Below are 11,149 nucleotides of genomic sequence, written 5' to 3' on the forward strand. Positions count from 1 at the left end.
ACTGTGTTGAATCTGCATTAACTAAGATAAATCTCAACAATTTGTATAAATAATAAATTATGTGTTAATTGATTGACAGCCCTATTTTCAGTTCATAAAATTTGCCAGTATGCCAGCTACTGAAAAATATATGATTCGATTTTTTTTTGCCAATTTATGAAATATAAAAAAAAATAAATAAAGAGAAAAGAACCCCCCCAAAAATCTCTCATTCACAATCCTTCACTTCAGTAGAACCCAGTCTGGCACATCTTACAGCTTTAATTGTCTCGACACAACTGAATCAGTTCAATCTGACACATTATCTCAGTAGATATTGTTCCTGGTGTGGGCGACTCTTTCATTCATGTTCTCTGGTGAAGCGAAGCGTGTCCTCTGTCCCTCTCTTTAAAAGGATCTTGTTTGTGGTCAACTAACACAGATTTAAAGCCTTGTCTCTGAGACGTGATCAACTATTTTAAAGAGGGCTGTTTTCTACAAATACATCTGTCGTATAAAAATATAAAAAATACAATTGTAGTTCAGCTGCTGCACACATGTGTATATGTGTATCAGATACAGGATAAAACCTCGATAACAGATTGTGTCACACAGCGTAAAGGCAACGCTGCACAAATCACTTTAAAACTGACTCGTTGCTTGTTGCCAGTGTGAAACGATTGATCCTCATCCTCCTAACACATCACCACACATATCCAGTATTTACCTGTCTCCCCTGGTCCTCCTGCAGCTGCTGGACCTGATGCACACCCTGCACACCCGCGCTGCCAGCATCTACAGCTCCTGGGCCGAGGAGCAGTATCATCTCCAGGCTGCAGGCAAGAAGGTCGAGGCCGACTCCCAGACTCTGTGGACCAGCTGCTGGTGCCCGCTGCTGCAAGGTACAGTAGACCCTCACCTCCACACACAGGCTGCTTCACTACACATCCTTTCATGTGGTGTAAGAGTGCGTTTCACAGGCCATATATAACATTATATATCCTAAAAGCATAATGTAGACAGGTTCATTTTAGTTGTTCAGTTACAGGATATGATCACATGGAGATAATTGAATAAAAACGTGTGGCGGCCTGGGAAAACCCGTCAGAAGTCGCTGACGTTCTATTGTGGCAAATACTATTTCCACGATTTGTATATTTTGTGTGATTCGGGTACTTTGAACTCCCTACTACATCGTGGTGAATAAATATTTTAAGAAAACAAAATGGAAAGTACTTATTTTTATATTTTTGTGGCGAGTAAAGCGTTTAATTTTCAGCTGAGCCACAGCACAACTGAGCTGCAGCAGCAGCGCTGGAGGAGAGGAGGTCTGTTGTTATTGTAGAGGTGTAACATTCAAGGACCCTCGGAAAGCAGAGAATTCCGCGATTCAGATGCTTTTTTACAGCTGATCTTTATCATAAACGGTTCGGAAGTTATAATATGTTGTTGATGTTTTGTAAAACATGTGCAAGTGCCGATGCTACGTTCGGTTTAGCGTCTGTTCCCTTACCACGTGATTACACGCACCCTATACGGTCCCTTCTTGTCATAGAGGCACCATTCAAAGACCCTCGGAAAGCAGAACATCACACGATTCAGATACAGGTTACAGCTCATCTCTATCATAAACGGTTCAGAAGTTAAACTTAATGTTTTGTAAAACACTCATCTTTAGAGGGTTAATACTGCAACGTTCTAGTTAAAGCCATTTCTCTCACTTTTCAGTTTTTTGGTCATAATAGATTAAAATGCCCATAACTTTTGATCTGAAAGGGCTATCTCAGTTATTCAAGCTATTCTAGTTTATGGAAATATCAAAAAATTAAAGGGTTTTCCCAGGCCACCACACAAATGTTTATTTCTAGTCCATACAGAGACATTATGTGTCCTCCAGCTGTTTGTACATGTGTGCATGGAACTGATTTTGAAGGTTTGTTGACTAGAGATGTGTAAAACACACTGATGTGACTGAAGAGCTGACGTGTGTCATGTTGTTTCCTGCTCCAGGCATCGCATGGCTCTGCTGCGACGCCAGGCGACAGGTCCGTATGCAGGCGCTCACCTACCTCCAGAGGGCGCTGCTGGTCCACGACCTGCAGACCCTGGATGCAACAGAGTGGGAGTCCTGCTTCAATAAGGTGAGGAAGAGGAGAAGCTCTGTATTAAAACCTTCTGCTCTAACACAGAGAAGAGTCAATTCATCAAGCTAATTGGGTTTGATTTCTAATAAAACCTCACTGAATGACCTGCTGTCTGCTCGTGTGTGTGTTGCCAGGTACTTTTCCCCCTGCTGACTAAGCTACTGGACAACATCAGCCCAGCAGATGTGGGCGGTATGGAGGAGACCAGGATGAGAGGCTGCACACTCCTGTCAAAGGTTAACAGCAACACACACACCAACAACCATCACTTTAGAAGGAACACCTGTCCCTCTGTTTATTTATCAACTATCCAGTCAGCCATGTTTCTGCAGTGAGGAGCTGCTCTTAATGTTCACATGAAAAAATCAGAAGAAACTGGTTTCATCATTGTGACAGCGCTGAGTGAATATATGACTTTACACTTGACATCAAGCAGTTTTACCCATAATCTGAAACCACACCACACTACTCAGGGTTCCCACGCATCCTGGAAAACCTGGAAAATTGTTGACCAATTTTTCCAGTCATGGAAAACACATGGAAAATGAGTCAATGTCCTGTAAAATGATTTATCACATGGTGACCTCAGCTACCAGAGCTCTGTTTGACTTTTTCAGACCGCAAATGATTTCTTTTCCAAAGAAAACTAGAGACTTTGAGTTGATGAGTGTTTCCAGTATTGAACCACGAGCATGAGGGTTTTCTCCTCTGCTGAGTGACAGACAGAGGAGCAGCTGTAGTGGGTGTGGTTTAAAAACAAAAACAACATGTTTACATTGTTCTATGATACATTTGTCATAATTTCTAACCATGTAAGAGATAATTTCATAGATAAGTTAGAGTCATAGACTGTACAAAGGGATAACATGCACCATGTAACTATGATGAACAGGCGGCATCAGTTTAAAATCTAGTGAACATTTGAAATAAGGAGTATGAAGAATGACTTCTATTGACTTTCTAGTGTCTAATAATCACTTCCTGTATTCGACAAGTCTATCATCATACTGTATTATATGGAGTCTCTCTGCTGTCTGAACACACTGTTGTAGCAGCAGCTGTGGCTGATGTGTGTGTGTGTGTGTGTGTTTGTTTTCCACATGTTCAGGTTTTCCTGCAGCACCTGTCCCCCCTGCTGTCCCTGCCCACCTTCGCTGCCCTCTGGCTCACCATTCTGGACTTCATGGACAAATACATGCACGCAGGATCCAGTGACTTACTGGTGAGGACAGTGATTCAGGAAGTGTGACAAGATCACAGCGTACATCAGACTGATAGCTCGTCTACAGTTGTTCTCCAGCTGAGATGTGATGCAGGATAAAGTCTGTCCAGAGATAGAGACCCTTCTTTTACAGTCAGTCAGTTAGGACAGTGTTTGTATCTAAAGGAAGATCTAAGCTGTGTTCGAAATCAAACACTCATTCACTCACTCCCTATCCCCTACATCATGTATATGTGATATAGCGACGACATCATGTACACGATGTAGGGAATGACGGGAGCTGTGGCTATTAGCTTAGCTCGTAAGATCGTATTTCCTACATATTCTACTACAGTTTCTTTATTAGATTGATTTAATGCTGCCTGTTATTGTTGGGATGCTGCTGCCCAACTCCTGCTCTTCAGGCAAACGTAGCGAAGGCAAATAACGTCTGAGGAGTTTATTGGTAAATGACCTAAAGAAATCCTAGCTAACATGCTAATTAGCTTGCTCTTCTTCTCTGACAAAACACGACTGCATCGCATTGTGGGATATGGGAGTAGAAAGTAGTGTACATAGCTTGTTCACTTAATTTTGCAGTGCATTGTGGGTGTTTTGTCGTCCGCTACATAGTGGATGAAATCAGCCATGGAGAATTCGAACAACACTACAAAGTGGCGAACACACTACAGTGCACTACATCCGTGATAGGGAGCAATTTACAACACAGCTCTTGTCAGAGTCTGGTGTAGAGTGACTGACTGTGGTTGTTGTGTGTGCAGCTGGAGGCCATCCCTGAGTCTCTGAAGAACATGCTGCTGGTGATGGACACAGCAGGGATCTTCCACAGCGCAGACTCCAGGACAGGATACTCCGACCTGTGGGAGATCACCTGGGAGCGAATCGTCTGCTTCCTGCCTCACCTGAGGGAGGAGCTCTTCAAGCAGACGGTCATAGCAGGTACGCAGCAGAGCCTCACACATGTAGGACTGTAGATGAGGTGAATACAGCACAGCAGCTTGACACCACCGTCTCTGATGTGTCCTGTTGACTCCTAGATCCGGCCCCCAGTCCTCCAGCAGAGAGCATGCAGCCTCCGCCCCCAGCGGCTCGGCCTCCATCCCCTCAGGCGTCTCCACCACCTGCCCACCCCCCCTCCCCGGTTCCAGTCCCAGTGTCTCCTGCAGAGACACAGACCCACAGCAGACCAGAGTCCCCCCAGGAGCCCCCCACACCCAGCGCCCCCGGTAAGAACACACCAGGTACCAGACTACATGACAGAACTGAAACATCCATCACCATCATCCTCAGCTCTAGTTGCTGTTATTCAATGTTTTGTGCAACAAGTTTACTATTAAATAAAGTCTCAATCTCACATTTGATTATGAAATATTTCACGTATTTGCTTGAATTTCAGCTAATACATTTTTTTCCCCAACATAAATATAAAAGACATATAGACAAGACACTGTGTAGTTTGATCCCAAAATCTCAATACAGCTTATTCTATAGCTAACATTAGCATCATGAAATCAAGTGTGAAGCTGTCAGTTCAGCACCACACTTGATTATTCCTTCACTACTACGGTACAGCTGTTCCCAGAGCTGCTTTATCTGCCTCTTACCTCTATGATATATTTTCTTCTTGTGTAGATGTTGCCATGGTTATTTATTAATTAAGATTTGTTTGTCATTGGGCATTTACAACAAAATAGTGTTGGAGCAAAACCTCCAGATGCCTAAAAAAGAAGAGAGCATGGAAAAAGAAAAGCAAAAATAATAGATCACTAAATTTACAGAAATAATTTAAAGTGCTTATACCAGTGGTTCTCAAAGTGGGGTCCGGGGACCCCAGGGGTCCTCAAGAGGATTCAAGGTGGTCCTCAACTTTTTCTTGAAATTTTACCTGGTTTTTTTTTTTTTTACTTTTTTTGAGAAATTTGAGACGTTTCTTTTCTATAAATTGTAACTTTTTTCTTGAGAAATATTACCACATCTTTTTGCAAAATTTCAGGCCATTGACCCTAATTTGAACCTACATTGACTAAGAAAGTAATGTTACTCCGTCTCAGAACAATTATTTATCTATTTCTGTGTTTGTTTCAAGATTTTGTCCAATTGGGCTCCTTGGTCTAATTTTTGTCAATTTAGGGGTCCTTGATGTAAAAAGAACCACTGGCTTAAAATATTATACAATACCAGCAAGCTGACTTCTGTCATGTCATGGTTACATTTTCCGATACCGAGTCACTGCAGCCTCCAGCTCAGATGACATTTCATAACCGGTTTAATCAAAAACACAACACTGACTTCAGTTCAGTGAAAAGATTCAGATTCAGATTCTTTATTTGTCTTTCTACATGTTAAAAACACAGAGTGACAATAAATAACCTAAAGCTGTTAAAGCTAACGCTACGTTTTCCTCTGTACTCTGCAGTGTTCCAGTCTGACTGTTGGTTTTTGTGCTGAGGAAGCGTATTGAACTGTATGCTCTGTTTTCTAGGATCGGACCAATCATCTCCAGCCCGGCCCTCCATCCCACCCATGCCGGTTCCCCTGACGACGTCCCCCCCCCAGGCTCCGTCACCCTTGAGCCAGTCTCCCCTCATCCTGCAGCCCCTGGCCTCCCCCCTGCAGGTGGGGGTCCCGCCCATGTCCCTGCCCATCATCCTGAACCCGGCTCTGATCGAGGCCACGTCCCCGGTCCCGCTGCTGACCTGTCCCAGAGCCACCAGCCCCCCCGACGAGGTCAAGTAGGAGGAGCAAAGCCTCAGCACATCCTCCGTCACACCCCCTCCAACAGCTGGATCCAGATGAGACGTTTCAGGAGCTGCTCCTCACCCAGGTTCTGATGAAATAGAAATGAACGGACAAAGCAGAAGTCATCCCACGTCTGATTAGAAGGAGCAGCGTTAAACATACACACATGATACTGATACTGACAACGAACCATAAATCCTTTGTGCCATTGTTTGTGTTTGGCAGTTTCTAATTCCTGTGGATAAAAGACTGAACGGAGACGACATCCCATCATGTTCAGAAACTTCACAACTAGAGTCTTGTAAGGAAAAATATCAAAGTGTGACTGAGGTAAAAAAGAAAAAAGAAAAAAAAAGTTGCTCCTGTCAGATCTGGTACTGGGGTGACCTGGCAACATTATATATTTTAAGCCAAAACATGAACACAAATGAGATTAAGTTTCACCCCAGCACAGACTGCTATGGTTCTATGTTCCTCTAGAGATTAATAAATTACAATGTTTGTGTGGTAATGGTAATGAAGGACATTATGACTCACAGATGTGTGTTGAAGTTCTTGGACAACACACACACAGACACACACACACACGGTCGTGGTTGGTAGGATCAGCAGCTGTGGGGACTCCACCTCTCGACCTCAGTGCTAATAGTTTTCATATGTGAGGGTGAAATTATTCCTGATATCATCATCAACACGGGGTCCATCCATGGACGCGGTAACCACGTGCTCTCTCATTGGTGGAAAGGATGGCGAGGTTTCCTGCTGAAGGAAAAAACAACTTGTGGCCTGTGACGGACGTCTGATTGAAGCGTGTACAGAAAAATAATTTTATTCATCAGTCAGTTTTAGTTTGAGAACAGATTCTGTGCAGTTTATTTCCACTCATTCCTTCTCAATGTTAAAGCAGAACTATGCAGGATTTCGGCTGTAATTATTGTGGCTCAGAGTCACTGTGATGGTAGAGTGACCTATTATGAGGTGAATGGGGTCTAGGCCAATGCGCTCACCCCCCCCACTGGCTGAAAACCGCACTTGCAAGATCAGTCCTCCGTCTCGGTGTAAATCTCATCAATGGATAGAACTATCGCGAGAAACTGCCTTACGGCAGTACGAAGAGATAATACGCAGATGACGTCATGCATGTCATGAATCGTGATTGGTTTGAGTTCGGAAAGTCGGAGGAAACCATGGAAACATGTTTGTACTGATGAAGTTCGGCTTGTGGCTAACACGGAGCTAATGCTAACAGACACACACACACCATGGATCTTTTATAAGATAATGTAATACATCATGACACACACACACACGCCTTCGCGTTTTGGAACCTTTATTCATGTGTGTGTGTATGTCTGTGTCTTTGTGTCTTTGTCTGTGTGTGGCCGTATTAGCGTTAGCTCCGTGTTAGCATTAGCTCCCTGTTAGCGTTAGCTCCGTGTTAGCATTAGCTCCGTGCTTAGCAAACACCGCTCTCTACCTTCAGCAGTAAACACAAGCACGTGTAGGGAGGGGGTGGAGGAGGTGGGGCGGCGAGTTTTTTTTTTACGACAGTGACATGTGCCTCCCAGAACTGTGGGGGAGCCCCGGAGAGGGAAAAAAAGAGAAACCAACGAAGGAGCGAGCTATTTCTGGCCAAGTTGCATAGTTCTGCTTTAAAAAAAAAAAACAAGCTTTGATTTCAGGCACCTTATTGATTCTTCAGTGACTGTGTCTGTGTGTGTGTGTGTGCACATGTTATCATGTTGATGTAGCTGGTACAGACCATATCAAACAGGACCTCACTGCTGAGTGGAATCACTACTGAATACTTAGTGTTGAAACTGACAACAATGAATCTGTGGAGCCTGGACACACACAGGGAGACAGACGGAGACAGGAAGTGCAGTAAAGTTCAACCTCATGTCCCTCAACGTAACATACAAAAAGTCGACGTGAACAGGAGCTGGACCTGAACTGCAGTCAGTTTTTAAATCCAAATTAAAATTAAAATTGTAAACATCTTGAATAAATAACATGATGGGTGGTTTTCAACTATTTTAGTCCTACAAGATGTTCACTTATTTATATTTCTACACCAAGTTTTCAGTCGTGGTTAAGTTCAGTGTTTGGTTAAAAAAGAGTTTTTCCATCTGCTGCGTTTTCCCCCCTCGACACGTGTTGACTCTCTGCATGCTGACTGACGCCGCGCTGACAAACTAATGGAGTCTAATTCACCGTTTTAATGCCAAATGTGCGTCTTTGTTTTGGTTTAGATGAGACCTTAACATCCATTCGAAGTGACCCTGGGATTCTCTCTGTGATGTGTTAATGTTAATGTTATTTATTGACCTGGGGAAGAACAGAGGGGCTTTCCCCACATAGATCCAGTGTGTTATGTGTCAGTCAGGTAACACTACAGCCTTACAGAGCCACGCACATGACACATTTTGTAAGCAGTGGGTTTATTTGTCGTATGGGACTCTTAGATATATCAGCTGATTCTTGCTTGAACAGGAAATTACATGGATATAATGTGTACATATATATATAAATATATATATATAAATGAAAGGTAATCTACTTTTTACGATGTAATAAATAAAATGTTAAGCAAGTGCTCATCCTGTTTCTGTTTTGCTTTTGTTCTGAACTCATTTTGATGAATCTGGTTCAGGCAGGAACAGGGAGATGAGACGTCAACCTTGTTGTCATGGTGAGCATCGTGTCAGTTAATACAGGTCAAGTATAACAATAACTATAGTGACTCATTCACCATGGAGATGTAATCCTAACCTCAGAGGCCCAGGTTCAAATCCAAGCCATGGACCTTTGTTCTTCATCATCGATCATCGTCATTATCTCTCTCTCCCTGCCTTCCTGTCTGTATCTCTTTCCCTCTCTCTTTCTGTCAGACTTAAAGGGATAGTTCAACATTTTGGCAAATTCTCCTATTGCCATAATCCCTATAGTCACAGCAGTAGGTTCATTACCTTTAATTATCGGTGCAAGTTGTTTTGAGATCAGCGGGGCAGAGACACAAGCTGCTCAGTGAACTCAATGGAGGTGAATGGTACAGGTCCCCTGTCCCTCATCAAACTCATCAAATACACAATCCAACAACTCCAAAACGCTCTGGTGGACAAGTTGTGACCTGCACATTCACCACACTATGAGATAATCATGTAACATTATGAGACTGAGTTGTTTTCTAGGCAAATGTGTAACTGGAACTACATTCCAGACACGGCTGCTGGGCAGAGTGATTTCAAAAACGCTAGTAGTTCTGAGTATTTGCTTCATGTGTCGTAATGTTACATAATTATATGTGATTATTTCATAGCGTGGTGAATGTGCAGGTCACAGTTTGTCCACCAGAGTTTTTTGGAGTTGTTGGATTGTGTATTTGATGAGTTTGATGAGGGAAAAGTGAAAGTACCGTTCACCTCCATTGTGTTCACTGAGCAGCTTGAGTCTCTGCCCCGCTGATCTAAAAACAACATGCACCAAGTAGGCTACAGTAAAGCACAGAACAAACAGACATACCTGTATATTTATGTGTATGGAGATTTGCAGTTTGAAGAAGTGATTTGAGTGAAAACAGTGAGACAGTGTAGGACTTCATCCAAGTGAGAGAGACGTCTGTTATTGGATCTGATGAGGGATCAGTCTGTTTTCATGAGTCAGCAGTCAGACCACAGATACATCAACACGATGAGTCAATGTTCTGAGAAGTGAGCGGTGCTGATCCAGTGACAGTTTGTACAGATCCAATCAGAAAAACAAATGTTCTACTCGTGGACTGTTTTGAGAATCGTGTTTCTGATGTGAGTCGTATCACAGTGAGTGAGAAATACAAACATTTTAATCTGGCTTTTAATGATCCAAATTTCTCATCAGTAGAATTAGCCTTTAAAAATGTATTTTACAAAGACGTAGCACCATCATGTTACTGAGGCCCAAAGCTTCTTCATTGTCTCTATTCAGCCATCCCAACAGTGAGACAACAGCACCACAGTGAGGCCTGAAGTGGAAACAACAGCCCACTGCCACTCACTCATGATCATGTCTCACACACTGACGAAGACTAACCGTCGAAACCGGTTTGTGTGAGTTGCCTGTACCAGTGAGGTATTAAAGATATAAGAAGGACCCAGAGTGTTGCTGGCTTTTTGTTCTTTTTAAATTGTTTGTTAGAGAATTCTGCTGGAAGAACATAACATTTTTTGTCACTCCTAAACTGAAATCTAAACAGCAGGGTTTCCAGGGACAGGATAAATGCTGGAGACAATGTGGCCAGACAATGGCCAACCACTTTCATATATTCTGGGCTTGCCCTCTTATCCAACCATATTGGCAAGAACTTGCTGGAGAAAGTCAATCAATCAGTCAGTCAGTCAATCCTTGGTTTAAAAGTTGATTTTTCTTTTATCACACTATACTTAATACGTAAATTCCCAGTTGGACTTATGGCTCAGGACAACTATCTTTACAAAGTGCTGTTGGCTGCAAGCAAGAAGGCCATTACACGGAAATGGCTGCAGACAAATTTGCCATCAAAGAATGACTGGATCACCTGATAGTCAACGAAATACAATGCATGGAAAAACTGACCCCATTTTGCTCTAATGTATGGCCTATGTCAGCCTTGTCAACAAACCTCCCAGTTTGTTGCAGTGGCATAATGTTGGTGAATGAAAGTACTTTGTAAAATTAAAAATGAAAACACCTAGAACTGTATGTCGAGGGTGGAATGTTCTGGAGGGAAAGTCAAGACAGTGTGACGGAGGCTACAGACGTGTCAGTAGTCCATCTGTCAGGACCGTTGTATAGGGGAGAAAGGTGATAATTCTAGGGGCCCAGTGCCCAGTAGGGCCCACAAAAAAAACCCAGTAGTTGTATGACTGACTTATTCTGCATAAGACCCTGACTAATAATACTCATAGTAATTCTGCATTAGCAACAAAACAAAGTAAATAAAAATGATAATACATATGTAGTAGAAAAAAAAAAGTGGAAAAGTCAGGGGACAGGGGCCCACTTTAGTATTCTTTCAAGGGGCCTTGAATTCCTAGCAACGGCCCTGCCA

At 42.8% G+C, this 11,149-nt stretch overlaps 1 protein-coding gene across 3 annotated transcripts in view; it reads left to right on the plus strand.

The window, feature by feature from the left end:
* The window catches only part of gbf1 (golgi brefeldin A resistant guanine nucleotide exchange factor 1), a 93,327-nt gene extending 86,346 nt beyond the window's left edge, over positions 1 to 6,981 (plus strand). For all 3 annotated transcript variants that reach the window (XM_083988598.1, XM_083988600.1, XM_083988599.1), the window contains exons 34-40: positions 731 to 881; positions 1,990 to 2,120; positions 2,258 to 2,359; positions 3,232 to 3,345; positions 4,107 to 4,284; positions 4,383 to 4,571; positions 5,828 to 6,981. In XM_083988598.1, coding sequence (XP_083844724.1) covers positions 731 to 881; positions 1,990 to 2,120; positions 2,258 to 2,359; positions 3,232 to 3,345; positions 4,107 to 4,284; positions 4,383 to 4,571; positions 5,828 to 6,081 — 1,119 coding nt within the window. In that variant the 3' untranslated portion in view covers positions 6,082 to 6,981. The remainder of the gene's footprint in view (positions 1 to 730; positions 882 to 1,989; positions 2,121 to 2,257; positions 2,360 to 3,231; positions 3,346 to 4,106; positions 4,285 to 4,382; positions 4,572 to 5,827) is intronic.
* Positions 6,982 to 11,149: the final 4,168 nt, after the last annotated feature.

This window comes from Trachurus trachurus, assembly GCF_905171665.1.
Source record: "Trachurus trachurus genome assembly, chromosome: 15".
NCBI classification, from domain to species: Eukaryota; Metazoa; Chordata; class Actinopteri; order Carangiformes; family Carangidae; genus Trachurus; species Trachurus trachurus.